Source organism: Equus caballus, chromosome 7, assembly GCF_041296265.1.
Source record: "Equus caballus isolate H_3958 breed thoroughbred chromosome 7, TB-T2T, whole genome shotgun sequence".
Taxonomy (NCBI): Eukaryota; Metazoa; Chordata; class Mammalia; order Perissodactyla; family Equidae; genus Equus; species Equus caballus.
The window spans coordinates 6,830,393-6,855,511 of NC_091690.1; the positions used below are offsets into that span (position 1 = coordinate 6,830,393).

A 25,119-nucleotide genomic window follows, 5' to 3' on the forward strand; every position below is an offset into this window, starting at 1 on the left:
GTACAAAAACAGCATAAGCAAAATCAGATGACAAATATTTGCAATTTAACAGACAACGGCTAATACCCCAATTATATAAGGAGCTCCTGAAAATCAAGAAGAAAAAAATCAACAACCAAATCAAAAAATGAACAAAGAATGGGCAATTAACAGAAGAAATTACTCATAAAAAGAGAAAAGCAAATATTATATTTCATCTATCAGACTGGCAAACATCCCAATAGGCAACATATTTATTGACAAGACTACAGGTGAACGGGCACTCTCAAAATTGTGGGAATGCAAAATAAAAAACCCTCATGAACAGGAATTTGACAATGTCTAGAAAAATTAGATATGCATTTACCCTTTGACCCAGCAATCCCACTTCTAGGAATCTAACCCATCAATACAGGAATAAAAAAGGATGAGGAAAATTTCTCTATACCAAAAATAACTTACTGAATCTCATCAAGGCTTTAGCCCAAACTTCAAATTAACAGGAAATAGAGGGTTAGAGGAATAAGTTAAATGACAACATGAAGAAGCATAGAAAAATATCCAGATTATAAAATATTCTACAGGACAACTGACCCAGCCAGTTAAAGGCATGACAAACAAAAACAACAAAAATAACAAAAAAGAGGAGGTACTACTCTTAAGGGAGACTTAAAAGACATAACTACCAAATGCAATGGTAGACCTAATTCAGAAGTCAACTCTAAAGTGACAGTAAACAACCGGGAGGAAAGTGGTTAAGATGAGATACCAGATGATATCAAGCACTTATTACTAATGTTGTTAGGTGTGATACTGGCATTGTAGTTATATAAAAATGAGTTCGTATATTTCAGAAATGCATACTAACTTATGCAGGGATAAAAGGAAATGAGATTTAATTTAAATTACTCCAGCAAAAATAACAACACAGATGAAGTAAGAGTGGCAAAATCTTGCCAATAGTGAATTTGGTGAAGGGTTTTGGAGGTTCATGAAATGATTCTTTCTGCTTTTGTATAGCTTGACAGTTTTCATGATCATTTTTTTAAAGGTACCTGCAAACCACCTGCATGTAACAAATATTTAATAAATGACAATTACTAAAACAAAAATTGGTAACTTACAAGTTAAACAAGAAAAATTGTTATGTATATTTAAAGCTTTCTAAGATTAAAATTAAACATTATAACTTTATAAAGAAGAAATATTAATTCATTCAACAGATTTTTTACTTTTTTAAGGGTCATTATCTGGAAGGTCTTGGGCTAAGTCCTGGGAGTATAAAGATAAACAAAGCCTAGGTGCTGACTTCAAGGACACATCAGGTAAATAAATATGGATGCACAACCACAGTATGCGTTCAGAGCTATCATGGAGATGACCAAAATAGGAATGCCTAAGTCTGCCTGCAAGGGGATGGATCAAAAAAGCCTTTCAGATGGGATAAATATTTAGGAAGGAATAGGAATGTGTCAAGCTACTTAGAAAAGAATAGATGGGTCTATGTGGGTACAACATCCCAGGCAAAAGGAATAGAAGATGCAAAGGCATGACACATTTGGGGAACTATATGGTGTCCTCTATGATCCCTGAACTTCTCTTGGGGAATAAGACTAGAGACATGGGCAAGGGCCACATCATGAATGCCATGTTAAAGACCTTGGACTTCATACAAACAATAAACAGTATTAAAAGGATTATATTTATCTTTTTAAAAAATATTTCTGACATCAGTTAGAAAAAGAAGTGGGGTGGGGTAGGCTGGGGGAAATAAAACCTATTAGAAGGCCACTATAATTTCTAGGAAAGAGAAGATTTGGGTTAACTATGGATTAAGAATAGGAATTACGTTGAGAGCTATTTAGGAGACAAAATAAACAGAATTGAGTGATTGACTGGATATGATGGTAAAGCAGTGAGACAAGACCAGAATGCCTCAGAGAATTTTGAATTGGATGACTGGATAGATGAATAATGGTGACACCAGCTGATATGAAAGAAATCAAGAGAGTGAGGCAGCCTGGATTCAGGTTACGATAATCCAGGGGCATATGTTTATAAGGCAGGTATATGGAAGGTACGGGTTCCAGGGAGATGAAAAGTGTTGGCTAGAGTTAAGAGTTTCATTATTTTAACATGCATTTAACAACCCAAACATCCTATTACACATAACACTCACATTTAAAAACGACTTCATACTAGGTTACCTCACCACCTGTTTACAAAGTTTCTTTCAGTGACTCTAATATGCTATTGCCACCACCACTACTCCATCAAGTATATCATTTTATCCCCAGCTCTGGGGGGAAAAAAGGACAGTAGAAACAGAAGGTAAGGTTTTCAACATTCTGGCCCTTACCTAGCTTTCCAATGTTTCTTTTTCAAGTGTTTTGGACGTGAACACTTCACTTTGGCTACACGGATCTGCTGACTCTCAAACACTCATTTGCACATTTCTGGGCCTTTGTTTGTTTGTCCTTGAACTTTCATGTAGAATTCCACATCCCTACTTCATATCTATTACAATGTTGCTAACTCATCTCATAAGGCCCAACTCAGTTCCCACATTCTCTATATGGAGTCATTCAAACGCACAGTGAGTTGACCCTACTCCTGGGTTATCACTTACAGGACATCTGTCATATGTCTTTGTCTTCTCTTTCACTAACTTGATTATAAAAGAAGTGTTCCAGCGTACTTAATAATTACTCTAAATTAGGTGCTCAATAAATATTGACTGTTCATGTAATATCTCTATATATTACTGAGCCTATTACATTTAATGATATTAAGTAATAATTTTTGAACAAAAACCACAATAAAAATGGTTTCTTGGTATCCTGGACTAACATTAGTCCTAAAAATACACACACACATATGCACGCACAATCATAGCTGAATAGAATTATTTCACAACATCCAAAGGTTTGGAATTTCTGTTTGGACAACAAAATTCTCAGAGTGTAGTTTTTGGTAGAAAGAAAGAGCTGTAATTATGCTATAATTAAGATCCGTGAAAGTAATTATCTTCTAATAATCAAAAAGACTTTCTTTAATTTGTCATTCTTCTGATAGCGCCTCCCATTTTCCCGATTAGCTTGCATACAGATGCTACTCATGGACCTTTCTGTTCTTTATCATTCTATTTTAACTAACTTATTTAACTAAGGATACTTAGTTACCTGTACTTAAGGCTTCAATGTTAGTATACTAAATCCATAATTTTCTAGTTAACTCTAAATAAATAAGATCACTCATATGATAGAAGCATTACTAATCTTTAAGCAATAAAAGGACATCTAATGGGAACAAGAGCTGGCTGTTGGCTGGGATGCCTTGCTTCTCCTCACATGGGCTGCTTTTGCTTCCTCCAAGTATGGCAGCTGGGTTCCAAAAGGAAGCATCCAAATGGCAAAGGCCGAAACTGCAGATCCTTCCCCTGAGTTTTTGTTGAGAGCCCTTCACAGCCAAATTTTACTTTCTAAAAGCAAGAATTTTAGGTCCCCTAATTCATCCCAAACTGTCTTTTCTTTAAGATGAGTGTTATTACAGTGGGAACAACTCTGGATTCTTTCAGCACAATTATATGAGTGGTAGCAAGACCTATGGATTAAGTTAACATGATGAAGTACATTTCCAAATCAATAAAACTAGTCCAGTGATAGTTTTTAAAGGATTTAGACTAATCAAATGGTGATTTTACGTTATGATCAAGAGCAGAAGTGAACTTATCAAAGTTAAGTCACTCTTACCCATAATGTGAATAAAATTATTTTCAATAACAGTTTGAATAGACATATGTGATTATTTAATCAGCAGAATTTAGTTGGCAAATATTTTTAAATATTTTAACATACCAACAGACTTCTGTATTTCAGATAGCCAACAATTTATTTTGCATTTTGTTAATGCTATTATTTGGTTTTTTAGAGAAAAATATGAAAGTATCAAATAAGAATGCTATAGGGAACAGAAACCGTAGCTTAATTTCACTGATAGGCACTGAATTAACATTTATTCCTATAATGGAATCTAAATATAGATCCATAAGTCTTGAATGGCAATATTCTACAACATTACAAAGCCATGGGGTCCTCCTCCACAAAAGTTGACAACCTTTTTTCCCCAGGAAATATTTGTTTTTTCTAATTTAGAGGACAAGATGACAGCGTTTTTCTTGTTAAAAACAAAAAATAAATGAAAGTGTTTCAAAAACACACATTTCCCCAGAGAAAAAGAAAACTAATACATCATAATGGTAATAGTGTAGTATTCAAGCAGCAGGTAAATATTTAATCTCCTCAAACCTCAATTTATTCTTTCATAAAGTACAGAGGGTAACTCAACTTCATAAGATTATTATGAGGATTAAATGAGATAAGGTATGAAGAAAAAAACCTAGTACTGTGTCAAGAAAACAGTGGGCACAAAACGAAAAGTAGTGCTACATTAAAATGTTAAATAGAAATCCTGGCAGGATTTCCTGATTTCGCTTCATTCTGGATTATGTTTTCCTAAGACCTTCACTAAGAAATGAACTAAATTATGGTTAGTACTACATCCCCCCCCACCCACTTGTGTGCTTTCCCTCTGTCCCTCTATTTTTTCTATTCTTTTGATTATAAAAATAACACTTACTCAAGGTAGAAAGTAAAGTACAAATAAGCAAGCAAAAATTCTTTATAATTTCATCATACAAAAATAACCACTGTTAACATGGTGGTTTCTATCCTTCCAATTTGTTTTTCTAAGCATATATATGTATATGCATAAATACAAATTTACCAGAGATCATAATTTTATACAATTTTGTAATTTCCTTTCCCCGTAATTCCCCCAAAATATAAATTTTAATAACTTCATAATAATAAATTGTGCAATTATGAATTTAGATGATGAGTTCATGACTGTTCCCTCTAATGCCCTCATAGGTGACATACTTCAAAGACATATGTGATCTGTAATGACCTAATTATTAAAAAAAGCCACTGAATTTCCATATATGATTTATCACATTTATAATTTGTAAATTTACTAAATTAATCACACTACTAAAATGAATTAACTAAAACCCAAGGCTACTTTGGGGGAAAAAAAGGGTAACTTTTTCAATTAAAATCATTCTGCTACAACACACCATATGTGCCCCTAAAAAAAAAAATCACTGCATAATATGCAAAATCATGCAATAAAATGCAAACGATTTATGGGGAAAATGAGGTTAAGGGCACAACACTAAAAAAACTGCATCAGTTTTACATTTAAAAAAAGGAAACATAAAAAATGGTACCGTAGTTTCACACGTTGTTTAAAAAACATTAGTTATTACAATAAATATGGCACATTACCTGGAAAAATACCTGAAAGTTGTTTGTGAAAGTGGGATTTGGAAGGCCTGCAGCTTGTGAGTGATGAAGAGGATGATCTGAAATTGGATGGGAAGTTGTAACAACAGATGTGGACGGACGGAGATCACACACACTGCGGGAACTGTGGTGGAGGGTAAATATTTAAGATACGTGCATGTAGGGTATTCCCAGGCAGCTCAGATCAGGTGGGTGCACTTTTCTGAACTCACTTAATATTTTTCATGGATAAAATTGCTCCTCAGCAAATGCAAAATTCACCATTATGCTCAAATTATTCCCTAATACATCAACTGGAACAAATTTGTCTAAGTGTTACAGCAGAACTGACAGCATGTTGCATTCTAACACTACATTACTTAAGCATAGCTCTTATTAAGACAGAAAGAAAGACTAAAGAAATTTATTATATATGTACACCAGACTCCAGACTATTTAATAAACAGATGTTAAACTGTTTTTATTTAAAAAACAGTTAATTTGACAAAGTTCACAGGCAAGGTGAAGGGAATGAGAAAAACTCAAATATGGCAAATCTGTTTTTAATTGTCATATAGTTCATTATAAATAATACTCTATAAATATGTTTCTTCCTTATATCAAGGATTTGGCCATATTTTAAAAAAGTAAAAACAAATACAGTTAATTTAAGCAGTTTATAACTCGATATGCATTATTTGAAAACCAAATTCACAGAAAAGATATCCAATTTTATCAAGAAAAATGAGATGGTCTGATATTATTAGAGTGAAAAAAAAGGATATATATCTCAGATAATTATCAATTATTTCCTGGTGTATAGATAAAGTAATTTTAAAAATAATGATAAACCAAGTTTGCAAATTCCAAAGTTGAAATCAAGTAAACCAGCAAAACTGCTACCAGCCAAAAGGTGTTTTATATTCATATTTATAAGAAATACAGCTAAGTTACTCATAGGAACACTAGCTTTCAGAAATGAAGACCAATAGACCATTCCCTCCCATACTACATAGAATAAAATCTAAATTATCTTAATATTTATTCTGTTTAATTTAAAAGCTCTCAGAAGAGGAAAACCTAATCACCTCTCTTGATAATGACCACGTTTAGCAACTCTCAATCAAGAAATGCAAATATATTTACTTTTATTGGAGTTTATAGACTTATAAAAGAAAATGAAATAAAATTATCAGGGCACTTGTATGAAAACTCCTTGGCAATTAGTAACAAAAACACTAAAGGAGTTCATTTCTATTTATAAGATAGAAATGGGAGTAAAACACTCAATTTCTAACTGCTTTCCTTTTATTTCTGGATATTGAGAATTGCTATCTAGATTGAGGGCAAGCAAACATGCAAGAAAATAGTTAGGGGCATGGTCATCATAGTTTTAAGCAAGTTATCTTGTGTACCTGATATCCTCATTTATGAAATGGGGATAATAATGGTACCCATCTCATAGGATAGTAAAGAGTAAAGCCTAACAATTAACACTCATTATGTGCTGCCTTGACATCTGATAAAATTGAAAGGACCTCAAATGGCCTGACTGAAAGTTCCCTTCCCCACTCTGTTCATGTGGATAAGGTCCCCTGGCCAAACAACTCCTTATCAAATGGACCAGGTACAATTCCTGCTTATCCCTGAGGTGCAGGTTTCAGTTCCTTACCTGCCTATGGAATTAGTCAAACAAGCCAGTCACAGATTTCCACAGGAACCAGGGGTACCTCACCCTCTTGACACTACAAAGCCTTCCTCCCACAGCTCCTGATTGTTCACTCCTGAGTGCAACCTCCATGAGGCCCTGGGTGGCATGCAGTGTTCTCTTCTCCTGGGCTGTGAGTATATGTAACTGATAAACTGTTACTCTCATCTGTCCAGTGTTGGGCATTGTGTTTGGCCATCCCTGTGACCCAAAGTTGGGAATCCTTCCCTCACTAATGGGATAAAGAGGATGTTATTAAAACAGGTAGTGAGAATATTATATGAGTTAATACTTGAAAAGCTCTTAAAACAGTGCCATAGTATCTATTACATAAGTATTTGCTATTATTAGAATTATGCAACACTGAGTTCATAAAGTACAATCTAACTACTCAAAATGTTTAAACGTTATCTAACAAGTTAAAGAAAAGATATATAGATTAGATAATTTAGAAAACTATTAATTGGCTCACAGTAGTCCTTTAATTCAATGTTTTGCACAACAAATGACCTAGACAATTAAAAATGAAGAATAAAATTGGAAAATAAAGCCACTTCAGTGAGAAACATTCATTTACAAAATAGTCGCTTATAGATACTCTATAATGAGCAGATGATCATTTTAAAGAATTAAAATTAGATTTTAAAAAATTATTAAAAATGCAGAAAGTCATCAAAATCATATGACTGCCTTGAAAATAAGAACAACTATTTAATATTTAACTACCCTCATTTTCCACACAGTAGCATATTTGGATGATTAAAACTTTATTCATGCCTTCACAATTGTTAAAGATAAATAATAATCAATGAATATCTATAAAAAGCCAAAAGGATATATGTTTTCCATTTTTACCTCCCTTCATAATTATTTAGAAAATATCTTACTCTCCAACCACAGAGTAAGCTCTCTAAAAGCTAGGTCATATTCTGTTACCTTTCTATTCTTCAAAAACCCTAGAATGTAAATATTAATTAAGTAGCTGTAAAATTAAATTATTTCATAAAGTAACTATCTTTTGCTATCTTCAGGTTCTAACAGATAACATCTCTAGATTAATATACAATGTTCATATTACATATTTGATAAATTCCTGAAATTTATACAGTAAGTCTTAGCTACCATATAGCATAAAAGTAGAGCAATACAATTGTAGCTATCTTTTGAATTCAAAATTCAAGAGAAAAAAACTAATTTTCTGATTAAATGTTAGTAAGTACATCAGGTTCCTAAAGAGAAATGCTGGAAGGATTGATATGATAACATGAAGGAACATGCTATAGAGACAGCTTTAATACCTTCCTTCATTTCCAGATTGTATGTTTCTACATCTACACATCGGAGTCCTCATTAGCCACCTACACACACATTATTATTCACTTGGCAATTTATCCACAGCTTCTATGGGTCTCTATTAAATCTAAGAGCTTTCTTGTTTTTATCTAAATGTGTCTTTAATTTACCACCTCATTTGGATTTCCTCTCTGCACTATCTTTCACTTAAATTATTTCTTCTTTTTGATCATTTCAACACAGTAATAGCTCTTAAAGTTTTTACGAAATACATGTTTCTTGTTAAAACAAACAAAAGACAATGAAGAGAAGTAGATGGTAAAAATAATTTCCAGTAATCCCACCACCCAGAAATTAATACTATTAATTTTGGAGTTCATCCTTCTATATCTTTTCAGCTTTTTAAAAATGAAAAAAAAAACCCTGCATAACCTTAAAAAAAAATCCAGCCTTTTCCACTCAATAACCTATTATGGACATCTGTTCACTTCAATACATGGATCTTCATCCTAAGAGTTGTCCAGCACCCCATTGTATTTATGTCACACAATTTGTTTAACCAATTCCCTCCTTAATAGTAACCTCAGGATATTAAGCATTTACTGAGGAGACCTTAAAGGTGTGTGATGATTCAACTGGAAATGAACTCTATACTGAGAAAATGTTTGGTCAAGGGGGAAATAAACAAAGAAAAGGACTAAAGATTACAAAGGATAATATGGTCTTATGCTTTAACCCCTAATATACAGCACTCTCACTGACCTTTACTGAAGGCTAGGTGGCCCAGCAGTGAGAACCAAAGGGCTCTGCCCCTTAAGTGGGTGTGGATGCAAGAGGGAACAAGGGAGGCAGGTTGCCAGCTGAGTCTTTTAAACAGAAGTGATCCGTAGACACAAAATTGTAGGAACCAGTCAGAAAAAACTGGCATAAATTGTGAAGCTTTTATTTTTAATCTTGTTATTGCTTCCAGTGTTCCAGAGATAATTCTGTTTAAATATAATCAAGAATGACCCATAATTTAGTCAGTATTTTTATTCTTTATGAGAATAAAATTACAACCAGGGCTAGGCAGCCCTTTTTTCTCAGGCATTGGCCCCAATCCTAAACTTATATCCGAGTTTCTCAAGTTTTCTATTAATCTGAAGATAATAATTACCACTCATTAATTGAGAGAAGAAATTGCTGTATAACACTGAAATTCTCAGATAAGAAGGGCTATGTAAAAAAAGATATGTTATGCTAGCTTAATCAGTCCTGTAATAAGTGACAGGAAATATTCTCATACCTTACTTTTTGCTGTACTGCTATTTTAGACCATGAAAACGCTTTTTTAAATTTCCTTTTTTATGAGTCTCAGAGTCAAAAGCTGACTGCCCATTGCCATGGAGACAGTTCTATTTAAGGTACTATATTAGTCCTTTCCTCACAGAAGATAGAAAAGTGGTCAATAGAAAAGCATCACTCTCCATGGTTTAGAATTCATTAATTACATATGCTTCTGGGGCAGCCAGGACATAAGGGAATTTGGGGCGGCGGGTGGGGAGGGCAATTTAATACAGTCCATTATTTTTCCTGAGTACGATCAACACAGGTTGAATTTTAGTTTAAGCTAGAGACAATACGAGGAAAACTCCCATTATCTCAAAATTAGATGCAACCAAATAGCAAAATAAAATTACTTTAATTCACTACCCTAGATAGAACCGCAACTAAATGTATAGTCTTTTCTTTTCAAAGAGCAATCTTTTATCTTTTTGATTTATCTAAGGCCCATCTATTATATACATTGCTTACATCTGTTTTGTTTTAATTTTCAGGTTTCCTGATGTGACTTTCTAACACCCCATTTGTAATTGAAGAGTAAGCTACCAGTTTACAGGTGAAAAAGAATACTCATAATTTACATGCATATTTAATCTTGTCTAAGAGACTCAAAACAACAAAAAATAACATATCAATCCTATACCTGTCTTTAGGACAAACATCATTTCTTGCTGTGTTCAAGGAAAAAAAAAGTACAAGATAATCTTCTTCTCCAAGAAAGCTTAAAATATCAATCTTCCTTGAAATAAAAATAATCTAAAATGGTAAGACCCAACAGAGTCTACCAATGTTAGCACTTAAACACTTATTTTTATGTAAACAAGAAATATCAAAGGACATTTTCACTTGATTTCAGTCATAAACAAGCTTCCAAAACCCAATCTCTTTTTTTTCCTTAAAAGTTCAGAATCTAGCAACAATAAAATAGGACATTACATTTTTCTCAAGGTGAGAGCATATTGTACCTGCAGGTCTCAAATCTATATTTTTAAAACAGGCAAAAGGAATTTACCCGAATCTAGCGCTGGTACTATCATTATTATCTATAGAATAGGGATTTGGTATTGATGTAATTTGAAACTATTTCCTCTTTTTACCATATTTCTCAAACAACTGAAAATGCACACTGAAAATAAAATGGATGTATATAATTTTGATTTGTAGAAGTATTTGGTTAATAATCCTAGACCAGTGGTTCTCAATCCTTAGAGTATCAGGATCACCTGGTGGCCTCGCTAAAACACAGATTGATGGGTCCCACCTCCAGAATTTCTGATTCAGCACATCTGGGGCAGGGCCCCAAAATCTGCATTTCTAACAAACTCCCAGGTAATGCTGAGGCTGCTGGGACCAGGACCACCCTTCCAGAACCATTGTCCTAGACATTAAACAAGCTCATTAGCCTATAGAAATGTTATTCCCTGTTAATAAATTACTTCAATCTTTCCCAAAATGAATCATTTTAAATAAAACAATAGCTTCAGTCTCTGGAGGGGAACAGCCATCACAGCAATTTGGCAAGGATATTAATTCAACCAAAACCAAGTTAATTCCTAAAAATTGCTATCCAGTGGTTGGATAACTGCTGTCAATTACAATGACATTCAGGAAAATAAACCCCTGACCAGCAGTAAATGGCATATGTCCCATGTTAATTCAGCTGGCCTTAAAAAGCAAGTGTCTACTATAAAATTGTGAAGAAGAACTCAGATTCTGAACATAAATTTTTCTTAGGAATAACTGTAAACCAATTATGCATTACACATGTTCCAGAAAAGGTATGTATCAAGTTTCTGTGAGTCCAATCTAGCTTTCTCACCGACTGACATCTTCATTTTAGAAATCCTTTATCCTGAATTGATTGATCTACAACTGACAGCACATTACATTTTAGTTTTAAAGTGCTCTACAGCTGTGTCAAATAGTTACTCATCCATAAACACTAAAATGCATTAAAATGACTATAAAGATAGAATAAAAGGAGGTGGTCTTATATAAAAACAATGCACTCCTCTCCTCTTTTATGGTCATGAAATGCATACCTTTCACTGAAAAAGTGATGGACAGGTTAGAAGTTCTAGAAAACAAATTGCTTTACTTTTATGACATCAGAGTACCTTTCATGAATGGTAACAGTGATTTATTAAAAGCTGAAACCGCTAAATGCATACTGCCACAACTGGTTCAATTTTCAGTGGGACTCTAAAACAAAGCAGGCACACCCAGCAGCATATTGATGGCAGGATTCTGAGTTAGTTTCATATTCAGTATTTTAAAAAATCTAATTGTTTCTATAAATATCTGAAGACAAATGGAGTTATCATCAAGGTACTCAATTATCAATTCTTTCCATTTGCCATTGTGACAAATATGTTCTCTGCAATAGCTTTAATACAGACCATTAGTAAAGGAGGCAAGAGAAAAACACATAGATGTCGTGTACTTAGTTTAAAAGTTTAATATCAATTAAAAGTAAAATATTTCCTATTAATGGCTGCCTATACATCATGGGAATTTGTTTTTTAAAACCAAGTGCATCAGATTAGTGATTACTTCATAAGATAAAAGAGAACAAGATAAGAATGATCATCCAAATCAATTCATGGGTTATGTCTTTAATTCACTTCATTCTCTCATATGTAATCATAACAATATGCAATCATAACAAGATTTGGTAAAATGAACTCCCTACCAGATCCAGTTTGAAGCACACATTATTAAAATGCATAGTTGTCCACCTTCATTTCAATGAAAATTCTGATTGCCTGCATACAGTTTTAATCTCGTTCTTTGCATGGGCTGCGTCATTGCTCTGGGTATCATTATTTCTCAACCATGGAAAACATTCAGCCGCTTTCACAAACGTGCAACCTGGATGAATGGTGCCTTGTTATATTCACTGATTCAATGCTCAGTGTTAAATTTTTAAAGCTCATCTCCATAAAAAGTATCCTGAATAACTAATAATTTTCCATTTTTAAATTATTGACAGCCATCACTGCTCACCAGAGGAGGGGTTTCTGGGTTTTTGAATTACCCTCCCCTCACACACACTCCCCAACACCAACATTTACATATCTGCATTCAAGTACTACTCTTTTTTTCTTTTTGAGATTGGCACCAGAACTAACATCTGTTGTCAATCTTTTATTTTTCATTGTCTTCTTCTTCTCCCCAAAGGCCTCCTGTACATAGCTGTATATTCTAGTTGTAGGTCCTTCTGTTTCTGCTATGTGGGACGCCACCTCACCATGGCTTGATGAGAGGTGCTAGGTCTGCTACCAGGCTCTGAACCAGTGAAACCCTGGGCCTGCAAAGTGGGGCAGGCGAACTTAACCACTTGGCCATGGGGCGGCCCTTTAAGTACTAGTCTTATCAGCTCTGTAGTATGTATTTGTTTCACTTATTATATGACACACTTCTTGAGTGCCACTACATTAATGTTGGTTGAGGAAGACAGTTAAGGAATTAGGACTTTAATGGAGTAAGGCAGTGAGTTCAACACTTGAAAATTACTTACTGTAGAAAAACTACTATGCTTGTTGTACTGCCTATCTATAGTCATAAAGAATATCTATGGAACTACCATATATTCTCCTCTGTTGAGACCTCAAAGACAATATGAATGACAGAGCTCTGAAATCCTAACATGGGGATTCTGACCAGCAAGAAACACATTCAGACTCTGAAGTGACTGGTTTTGCACTATGACATATCAATCCAAACATTCATATAAATTAGGTTTTGGGAAACTCTCAAAACGTAACTTTAATTAAAATGTAGAGCTCTGTAATACATAATGGCACTTCTACTGAAATCAAACAAGGTGTGATAACTTCATAAGGGGTAAAAAAAACCCACTCTATTTATAAGTGCCAAGTGACCTGACAAATATGCTTTCAAGTATATTTAGTGTCTACAGATTTTTTAAAAGTTTTACTTTGGATGCATCCAAATTATGTGTACCCAGGTACCAAATAGACAGGTAATTCTAATTAGATGTTTTTACAAATGATGGTATTTATTACATAGTCAGCTTTTGATTAATTTTGCACGCCAATGAAAGTACAGTTAGAATGATATAGAAAATGTTTTTTTAAATAGGTACCATTACTATCTGTATTTGAATAATGAGCACAGCACAATTTAGAAAGGTCCTCTAACCTAGGCCTTTGATGCCAAATTCCTTGCCCTTTTTTCTATACCAGGTCAGCAGGAGGTCACCAAATACAACCAGGCGCCTCTTTTTGTACTGCTGGGAGCCAAGAATGGGTTTCCTATTTTTAAATGATTGAAAAAAATCAAGAGAATGTTTAAGACATGTGAAAATTATATAAAATTAAAATTTCAATGTCCATAAATGAAGTTTTATGAGAACAAAACCATATCCATTCTTTGAATTGTCTATGGCTAGTTTCATGTTACAAGGGCAGAGTTGAGTGGTTGTCACAGAGACAACTATTTAGGCCTTACTTTAGGCCTGTAAGCCCAAATATTTAGTATTTAGCCATTTTCAGAAAAAAATTGCCAAACCCTGTCCCATACTAACTGTCAAGTGAGGGGCATAATCTTGAAGACTCTTTGTGAGATCCAGATGTATGTTGCAACTCATCACACTGCTTAGACAAGAACTCTGATGTCTTAACTCTGTGTTCTTTCAGTGCCTAACAAGTAGGCACACTTAATGTTTGTTGAACGACTAAATAAATGAATGAAAGATATTCATATAGTACGTGAGTGGTTTATAAATGTTAACAGCCCTTATACTTCTTGCCTGCTTAAAAATATGAAGGCCCTGAAAGGGTAATAGCATTGAGACATAGAATAAGCATAAAATGACAATGTATATATTTTTACCAAAAAACAGAGAACTGTTTCTACATTCCTGTTTACCTAAGCATATCTTTTCCCTCATTTTTAAGGGCATTAAATACTAAATAGGTCTCTTGCATAATAAACAGAATACTTACTAGAATTCAAGCAAACCTTGGGTGTTCAACAATTCACTTTGCCCAAAGAAGATTAGAACCTAGACTTTAGAGTTATTTTAATAGCTACACACTATGAAACAATATCTCACAAGATTATTAACTACATAAGGCATACTCTACTAAAAAATAAAACTACAAAACAAATAGGTATTCTGCACTCCAACTGAGAATTCACTAATTTCAAATAATAAATTATACAAAAAAGTTTTGATTAAATAAAAGAATTTGAACTTTACTTAGGGTTTAGTGCTAAGGTACCTTTAGCTTAGGTGACTTTTGTTTTAATTCTTTTTTAGTGGATTAAATTTGCTGGACTTATTTTCCTTTACTAATTTATACCAAAAAAAAATTAAGATACGCAAGTTAAATTCTTAATTTTATATAAAAAGGAAACTTTCTGGAGACTTAAAACTGATTTTTTAAAATTTATATTACCTTAAAGACAACAACGAGTAGTAAAAAATATGCCAGCCAGCTTAAAATGCACCACGCTGGTCCAGAGTCTTAGTCAGCACAAAGTGAACAAGGAAAAGCCAGCTTGATAATGGCCTTTGGTTATCCCAACACCCTGATTATCACCCAATTTTTATCCCCTTCTTCATTTCAACTCCTACTTGAATACTGGATGGAACCGCATTAACACAGTTTTCCTATTAGACATAATAACCAAACATATTCTCGCAGTGAACATATTAAAAGATATTTTTTGTCAAAATCATTACCCTTTCTAGTGTTAAGTATACAAGTTAGGAAAGATAGCCCCCAGTGAAACAGTTACTTAGATTTCAGGATATATTTTCCCTGGAAACAAAGTGGTTAGGTTTCCAGGCTAATCAGTAAATGCCTACTGAACACAACTTTAATACTAACGGTACTCTGGAACTTGACTAGGTATCTTACTGTGTTTCTATGGAAAACTCTCAAGTTTCTAATTTACAAAGAGCAGAACCACATCTTCCCACAAACCCCTCCCCAACATAAACCCTTTGTAAAACCAGAAACTCTTCTGTAGACGCAGTATTGTAGGAGATGTAGGTGGAGGAAGATGAGTGTAAGGATACCAGTCTCAGGGTTTCATTGCTTCCTTTTATCCTCATTTCTGCCTCAACACAGAAAGCCAAAATGAATGGTGGAAATGAGCAGTTGTGCTACTTCTTATCTTCATAAACAACTCTTTTTTTACTGCAAAAAATTTACCAAAAAGTGAGAACATTTCTTAGAGGTCAAGAGACACAATATTTAAACTCAAAATGTTTTTAGACAGTGTTTTTTGTCACAGATATTATAGCAGTATTGAATGAATCAATGTTATTGAACTAATGAATGACTGGTTGGCAAAAGGAGCAGGTCAAAGTTTGCTGGGAAATTAGTGAAAATATATACTAGAATTAGGAAAGAACAATCACACAATTAACAAGAGGTTTACACAGATAAAAGTGTTAACTAGATACATCAAAACAGTTCAGTGAGAACTTCAGTTTGTTGCTCAATTGATTTAACTTTATAAAGAGAAAACTTTCCATTTCTAATGTAAAAATAAAGTAGTAGAAAATATCTGAATTTGAAATCACCCTTATTAATCTCTTGAATAATTAGGTCCTATTCAGTTTCATTAATTTTACATTTTGTGAATCTTTTGCATAAAGAAAACATGTGGAATGTATGGAAATGCAGCGTTTATACCTGTAAAATGAGGCAGGCTTTGGAATTACACCTGGTTTCAGATGCTAAGTCTGTCACTTATTGGTACTACAATCTTAAGTAACTAAAGCTCTCTGAGCCCTAGTTTCTTCATCCATAAAATATAAATAATAATTCATTATAGGTTCGTTGTGATGATTAAAGGTGATACATATGTAGGGGTTAAATACTTCATACAATCTACAGCACACAGGTGGTATTCAGTAGAAGCTGAAATTGTTATTGATATTATAAAATGCATTTCAAAACCAAGAGTGACAGTCTCCAATTATTACAATAATCTTCCACAAAATCCAGCTTCAGTTACCCATGAGGTAAATTTGACCTTTCTAAATATTCAGCATATATCTATAACTGAAAAGAGAGATTTCATTTCTTCAATTGACGAGTTCCATCTCTGTACTAGAGGAAGATGTAAAAATATATATCTAGAAATGAGAAAATATACCTCCATTACAAGTAGCTATTAACCAGTAGAGAAAATGTGTCTTACTCAAATATATATTTTATACTTCAAGAAATCTCTGGTGCAAGAAATAATATGACCCTAAATCAGCCATTTTTATATGTGGTCATACTTATTCATATACATTGTGTTCAACACATTCTTTGTGAAACATAAGGTAAAATGTCTGTCATTCCTTATTAGAAGCTTTGAGCAGTAAAATGCAAGGTATTTCAATCCCCCATTGAATATCCCATAATATTCATGTGTCCCTCAGGGGACAGTCAATATCATGGCCCATAGACCAATAAATGACTCACTTCTGGGTAGATCTAAAAAGTAAAGCCTAGCTAAGGGGTAGTCCAGGCCTGCGAACAAATCTCTGGTTTAGTTACCAACGGAGGGTCTACTGGCCCAGGAGATCACAGCTCGCTTGGGAGACTTCCAAAGTAAGGGGCTTGCAGGGAGGTGGAAGAGAGGAAGGCTTAGCCAGAATTCTATGGTGAAACTGGAACCTCAGGAAGAGGCCTACAGAGAATGGTGGAAGCCTGAGGATTACCACTCTAAAATAGCCATTCTGTATAGAACACTAGCAGATTCCAGGAGGCGAAGCATGTGTCCATATCAAAGCAACGGCCATTTTACATTTCTGAGAAGGACCAGCAGCCAAGGCCAGTGTCCTGACCTTCTTAGGAGACTTGCATTCTTGCTCCCTATCAGAACTCCCTCCAAAAGTGGTATGATATTAACTGAAACATTCCCATGGTCACAAAGACGATAATTGCTATTAAACTTCTAGAAGTGTTCCTTATAGGTAAAAAGAACAGAATATGGCTGCAAAGAACAAAAATATGAGACATGGTTTGGAAAATGAGAAAAGTTTTCATTTTATTAGTTAGATTATATTGTATCCAATATAAATATACCGCCAGTATTTATAAGAGCAATATATCTTTAAGTCAAAATCCTGTTTTGCTAAAAATAAACTTTCCAGTAACTAGATCCCAAATAAGAGCCAACCTGGTAGGGGAGAAATTGCTAATTGTAATTCAATGTGCTAAGTGCAATAGATGCAGTATACTTGGATAGTATGGCAGTCTTGAGGGCAGAGTGAGGAGGAAAAGAGTATGAAGATTAGGAAAGGCTTTTTGGAGATGTCACAAGAGTTCTGAAGAAAATTTTTGAAAGACAAATAGGAATTCTACATGTTAACTATAAATTTAGATGGTATAGGTATATATTTTTAAATAGTTTATACTGCATCTACTTACAGGTTTAAGGTAACTGTCATGTGACACATAACTAAATGTTTTGGCTTGGCAGTGTAGTGAATTCCACCTCCTCTCCATCCCCACTTCTATCACAGTGATGTCTAAGGGACAGTTTAGATATTGGTAGTCATTGTAGGTCTCAGCAGATCGAATCAGATAGACTAAGTAGATCCTTATGCCCATACCTTCAAGAACACACTGAATTACAGGTAGTTGCTGGCCTCCATGGCTTTTGTGTACAGTGTAACTCCCCCTCCCACCCCCGCCACCACACACACACACAAAGTGGAAAAGGCCCTAAACCTTTGAAGAGTGCACTATTTAGGGACTCCCATGTTCAGAGCTGTCCTATCTCCTGTCTACAGCAGTGGGTTTCTTTTCCTTTATTGTAACAATGCTTGCTATCAGTAGCCTACATTGATACTTCTTTCTTCTGATTCTTGTCCCTTCTGTTGCTTCTCCCACACTTCTCAGCTTTCATGAAAAAAAAAAGGCTAGCCTTGCTACTCAGGGCCTTTCTTTCTTTTTCAGCTAAGAACCAACCAACTATAGCACAATGGACATAATCTTTGGATCTGACCATTCTTCAGTTGTTGCATAGTACTAAGGAGAACGTTCCTTCAGAGACAAAGAGCTTTGGTTTTTCCCCTCCCTCATTTCTACCAGGTAAAGAGATGCTTACAAAATTAGAGAAAGATCATCCCTAGATAGCTTAAGTCGTACTTTGGTAGTAGAGAAGCTTCTAGGATGTCACTGAAAAAGTGCTAGGCAGCAAGTAATCCCCATACAGAAAAGAGGTGACTGGGCTGGCCTTATCCATATTTTCTGTCAGTAGTATCAGCCCTTTTTCCCCCTCACTGACCCTCCTGAGAATTACAAGCATACCTCACTTTAGTGTGCTTCACAGATATTGTGTTTTTTACAAATCAAAAGTTTGCGGCAACCCTGCAGCAGGCAAGTTTATTGGCATCATTTTTCCAATAGCATTTGCTCACTTTGTGTCTGTGTCACATTTTGATAATTCTTTCAGTATTTCAAACTTCTTCACTATTATTATAGTTGCTATGGTGATCTGTGATCAGTGATCTTTGATGTTACTATTCTAAGTGTTTTGGGGTGCCCATATAAGACTGTGACTTAATCGATAAATGTTGCATGTGTGCTGACTGCCCCAGTGATTGGCTGTTCCCCCATCTCTCTCTCTCTTTTCTGGCGTCCTTATTCCGAGACACACTAACGTTGCAATTAAGGCCATTAATAACCCTACAATGGCCTCTAAGCATTCAACTGAACGGAAGAGTCGTACGTCTCTCACTTTAAATCAAAAGCTAGAAATGATTAAGCTTTATGAGGAACGCATGTCGAAAGACGACATAGGTGGAAAGTTAGGCCTCTTGTGTCTAACAGTTAGCCAAGTCGTGAATGCAAACCAAAACTTCTTGAAGGAAATCAAAAGTGCTACTCCAGTGAACACACGAATGATAAGAAAGTGAAACAGCCTTATTGCTGATATGGAGAAAGTTTTAGTGGTCTGGATAGAAGATCAAACCAGCCACAACATTCCCTTAAGTCAAAGCCCAATCCAGAGTAAGGCCCTAACTCTCTCCAATTCAATGAAGGCCAAGAGAGGTGAGGAAGCTGCAGAAAAGTTTGAAGCTAGTAGAAGTTGGTTCATGAGGTTTAAGGAAAGACGTCATCTCCCTAACATAGAAGTACAAGGTGAAGCGGCCAGTGCTGAGGTAGAAGCTGCAGCAAGCTCTCCAGAAGATCCAGCTAAGATCATTAATCAAGGTGGCTACACTAAACAATAGATTTTCAAAGTAGCTGGAAGAGCCTTATACTGCAAGAAGACGCCATCGAGGACTTTCATAGCTAGAGAGAAGAGGTCAACATCAGGCTTCAAAGCTTCAAAGGACAGACTGACTTTCTTGTTAGGGGCTAACGCAGCTGGTGACTTTAAGTTAAAGCCAATGCTCACTGACCATTCCAAAAATCCTAGGGCCCTTAGGAATTATGCTAAATCTACAATGCCTGTGCTCTATAAATGGAACAACAAAGCCTGGATCACAGCCCATCTGTTTACAACATGGTTGACTGAATATTTTAAACTCACTGTTGAGACCTATTGCTGCAAAAAACAGATTCCTTTCAAAATATTACTGTTCACTGACAATGCACCTGGTCACTCAAGACCTCTGACGGAGGTGTACAACAAAATTAATGTGGCTTTCATGTCTGCTAACACAACATCCATTCTGCAGCCCATGGATCAAGGAGTAATTTCAACTTTCTTATTATTTAAGAGATACATTTTGTAAGGCTATAGCTGCCATAGATAGTGATTCCTCTGATGGATCTGGGCAAAGTAAATTGAAAACCTTCTGATAAAGATTCACCATTCTATATGCCATTAAGAACATTTTTGTAAGTCCACGGACAAAGGTCAAAATATCAACATGAACAGGAAGTTGGAAGAAGTTGATTTCAACCCTCATGGACGACACTGAGGGGTTCAAGACCAGTGGAGGAAGTAACCGCAGATGTGGTGGAAACAGCAAAGAGAACTAGAATCAGAAGTGAAGCCTGAAGATGTGACTGAATTGCTGGACTCTGATGAAAAAACTTTAATGGATGAGGAGTTGCTTCTTATGGATGAGCAAAGAAAATGGTTTCTTGAGATGGAATCTACTCCTGGTGAAGATGCTATGAAGACTACTGAAATGACAACAAAGGGTTTAGAATATTACATCAACTTAGTTGACAAAACAGCAGCAGAGTTTGAGAAGACTCACTCTAATTTTGAAAGAAGTTCTACTGTGGGTAAAATGCTATTAGTCAGCAGCCATCAGCATGGACACAAGACCCTCCATCAGCAAAAAAGATTAAGACTCGCTGAAGGCTCAGATGATGGTTAGCATTTTTTAGCAATAAAGTATTTTTTAATTAAGGTATATTTTTAAGACATAATGCTATTGCACACTTAATAGACTACAGTATAGTGTAAACATAACTTTTATATGCACTGGGAGACCAAAAAACTCATGTGACTAGCTTTATTGTGATATTCGCTTTATTGCAGTGGTCTGGAACTGAACTCGCAATATATGAGATATGACTGTACATTTATATGTACCACACACTGCTGTCAGGAACTCTGGCTCAATAGTTCTCAAATGTTTTGGTCTTGGAACACCTTCACACTCTTAAAAATTACTGAGGACCCCAAAGAGCTTTTTGTTTATGTGTGGCTTATAACTGTCAATATTTACTGTATTAGAAACTAAAATTGAGAGAACTTAAATGTCTACTAATTCATTTAAAATAATAATAATAAATCCATCACGTTAACAAAAGTCACATTTTTATGAAAATAACTATTTTTCAAAACAAAAAAGTAGTGAGAAGAGTGACATTTATGTTTTTGCAAATCTCTTTACTGTCTGTTTAATATGACAGCCAAAGTTCACATCTGCTTCAGCATTCAATCTGTTGCGATGTTTCAACTGAAGGATGTGAGGGAAATCTGGCCTCACAGAGATATGTAGTTGGAAAATGAAAGAGTAACTGTGAATATTCTTCTTTGATATCACACCAAAACTCGACAAGTACAGCTTCTTAAAGGTAAGCTGCAATGTGGACTCTAAAGCCTGACAGGGAAACTTAACCTTCTGCATTATATTAAAATCCATTTGTCTATCTTGTACTTTGAATGGACCTTTTACTCCTGTATGATTTTGACAAACATTTTCTCAAAACTGAATGAAGTGATCTTGAAAATTCCAGGAAAACAGCTGACAGTATTTATTACCATGATGAAAAGAATGGTCAGATGGCAAAGATTATGTCCATTGTGCTCTAACTGGTTGGGTCTTAGCTGAAAAGGAAAGAAAGGCCCTGAGTAGCAAAGCCTTTCTGCACTGGTCATTGGAAAGACATTGGTTCACTGAGTTAGGAAGATCTTCCAAATGTTAACACATTTTGCTATACAACATCAAAAAAATCACAGCCATTAGTATCACCCTTGAACTCAAGAGGAGAGCCTTTAAGAACTGGGAAACTTTCATGATAATGGTGGCAGATACTCTCTAATTTTTCCTTGAAAGCTTGAATTTTATCACTGGCAATGAATACTGTCAGGTTTTTCTCTTTGAATTTCCAGAGTCACATTACTCATTTTTTAGAAAATTTTTATCAAATACCCAAGCCTGAATAACCAAAGTTTGTCTGACAGATGTCCTTTTAAGTAAAAATGGGGTTACATTTAAAAAGTGCTAGTTTAGCCTGCAACTACAAGTGCCCAAATTCTCTCCCTAGAGCCAACTAGTTGGCTGTGCAGATGAAGGCACTTTGTACTCTTCTCGTTTCATCACACAGGATATTAAAAAGATGGACACTCAAGGGCCAAAATTTAACAAAATTTACATTTTTACTGCTTCTTCAAGGACATTCTTAAGTGAAACAGGCATTTTTCCCACTATGAGTGTATGGCGGTGAAGAATATGAGGCTTACTGTTTGGTGCCCCTACCCTGACTATATACTAGGGGCCAGCACAGTTCTGCCTCCTCTCCTTTTGTACAAAGTGAAAAGGGCAATAAAGTCTTAGTAGGATGATGAAAATAGTTCTGACCTCCCAGAGCCCTTGAAGGGGTCTTGGACATCCCCAGGGTCCAAAGAGCATATTTGAGCTGCTGTTTTATCTCATTAGGGAATTAACCAAACAACTGTTAACAGAGATAATAAAAACAGCCAGCTAACTCTTCTCCTTCCCCTCCAGTTGATGTGCAATAATATGTCAGAGTGGTTAAAATTCAAACTTCCAACTCATATTACCTGGAGAGTTTCAGGTCCCTACAGGCATTCCACAGATGCTGAAGCTGGGAGTGGGGACTTTCCCTGACGCCCTCAATACTGCAAGGGACAATTCGAACAGTCTTATTTATTACAGAGGCAGTATTAAGAATTAAATGGACTTCTTACTAGTTGTATGACAGAGGCTATGCCTCTCAACTTTTCTCAGTTTGTAAGAACCAATTGATAATGTGAAAGCACTTTAAAAATTGTGAAGGTCTGGACAAACACAAGTTATAACCCAATCCCTTCAAAAGGGAAAAAAGGAATGAAGAGATGGGGAGAAGAGGCTAAGAGACGTTTACTTCCATAACTCTTCTCCTAAATTAAAATAATTAAAAATTCTTTGGTTTACCCTAGATTTGCCCCAACTTCTATTAAGCACAATCATCCTTAACTCTCAGTCTTTTCAAACCAAATACCAATTTCCCTCATCTACTGAAGTGTCCAAAAGGCAATTTTATTTTTTTAATTGTTTGGAAAGCCAAAAGTGGCACATTGGATTACTGTTTAAGGGGGGAGAGGGATAGAATACAATTAGACATATGCAAATCAAAAATCAGTACACTGATCCTTCTAACTAAAAGCATAATACCTTTACCTTTCGTTTACAGGCAATAAGTAAACAGGACAAAGAAGTGAAAGCTAACCAAATTACTCAGTATATATTGAAATACAGCGCCACAACACACAAAGAACTAAGGTATTCTGGGAAGAGGGAAAATAAATAGGCCATTCTTTTTCTTTCTTATATTTATAGTTGTACTTTATGGTTTACAAAGTACTTTAACAAACATTACCTCTCTCGAGTTATGCAGCAACCTGTAAAACAAGTAGCAATGACCTACATTTTACAGAGAAAACTAGGCTTCAAGGAATTTAACTAACTTGCCTCAAATTAAAAGACCTGTAGAAGACCTAACTGGGAGCGTATCTTGTGGCTTCCAATCTCTCTACATTAGCAGTTACGTTTTAGCAGTTTATTTATTTGGTGGTGGGAGGGTTGGGGAAACAAGAAAATCCTTTACAAAAGAAATCTTACATTGAACCTGAACTATGAAACATATAAATATACAAAACAACGATTTTTATAAGTGTTTTAGTTATCAAGTAACAATTACTGATAACAATAAGTTTGTGTTCTCACAAGTAAAAATTTAACATGAACAGATATATACAGGAAGGAATTTTTTTTTAAGGCCAGAGCCTTCTTAATCAATGGCAATCTTTCTCATCAATGTCATATGAACAAAAAAGTTCAAATATACGTACAACAGTAGCAGAAGAAGTTTAATTCAAGGGCTACACAAGAATAACCTAATAAGAGATTTTTGGGTAGCCATATTTTTAAATTATAACTTTAAAATAATTTAAAATGTACGTAAAAATTTAATCCAACTCAAGCATTTCTGAACACTGAAGCATCTTAGGACTCCATAAAAAGCAGCTAGAAAGCCACTGCATAACTGTTTGCTGTCATAAATCCACTGCTTAATCCATGCTTAGGTCATTTAAGATAAAATTAAGTAAAAAACTGCTTTTGACAATCAAAAATATATACATAAGAAACCTGATTAACCAAAGCAGAATATAAGTACTAACTCCCAGTCAGAGCAATTCCATTCTGTTGGTTGAACCACATAAAACTGCTATGAACTGAGAATTTTGACTATAATAAAGGGTTCATATAGTTTAAGCTAATATTTCCAATTTTATTTTCCCCACTTCAGTTATAAAACCATCAAAAAGTTTTCAAAGTAAATGATTATATAAGCAGAGTGGAAAAGTGCAATAACCAACAAAGATATATCACTGGATCTACCTAAACATATCAAGATTTTTGAATGTTAAGTCCTGTAACTCATAGTGAAGTTTATTCACTTCAGTAGCACTAACTGCTCAATACTCAAAGTACATTGTAATATGCCACCTTTTATTTGTCAGAAGATGAGCAGACTGACAGTCACTTACCTTTCTTAATGCAGTTTGGCACTCCACTTTGAAATTTACCTAGTTTCATCACTGGAACTTCTTCAAATCAAGTGTATTACACTTCAAAACTCATTAACTTTTCCAAAGTAAATAGAAGCATTTCCTTTTTTCTTAAAAATTTTATTGAATTATTTCATTAATAACAGAGCAAGTTAGGAGTTACAGATTTGAGGATACTTTTGTTTGTTCACTTGTCTCCCTATATGGCTTACCTCTCAATTC

The 25,119-nt window shown here is 34.9% G+C and overlaps 1 protein-coding gene and 1 long non-coding RNA gene across 9 annotated transcripts in view; one reads left to right on the forward strand and one right to left on the reverse strand.

The window, feature by feature from the left end:
* Positions 1–25,119, reverse strand: part of SESN3 (sestrin 3) — a 68,230-nt gene that overhangs the window by 38,614 nt on the left and 4,497 nt on the right. Inside the window, exons 1-4 of one of the 8 annotated variants that reach the window (XM_070272652.1) lie at positions 17,106–17,342; positions 15,701–15,821; positions 9,088–9,311; positions 5,328–5,469 (exon numbers count right to left, since the gene is read on the reverse strand). The exons of 2 other annotated variants lie outside the window; for them this stretch is intronic. Coding sequence is in view for 1 of the 6 variants with exons in the window: in XM_070272650.1 (XP_070128751.1) it covers positions 5,328–5,404; positions 9,088–9,253 (243 nt within the window). In the remaining 5 variants the exon portion in view is untranslated. Of the gene's footprint in view, positions 1–5,327; positions 5,470–9,087; positions 9,312–15,700; positions 15,822–17,105; positions 17,356–25,119 lie in introns of those variants that run through there. 5 more of the 8 variants (XM_070272650.1, XM_070272657.1, XM_070272653.1 and 2 more) reach the window with 5 other exon arrangements.
* LOC111774209 (uncharacterized) lies at positions 17,397–23,609 on the forward strand. The gene is made up of 4 exons (XR_002809024.2): positions 17,397–17,522; positions 18,588–18,722; positions 21,513–21,677; positions 23,520–23,609. It is a non-coding gene; the product is annotated as an uncharacterized lncRNA (long non-coding RNA).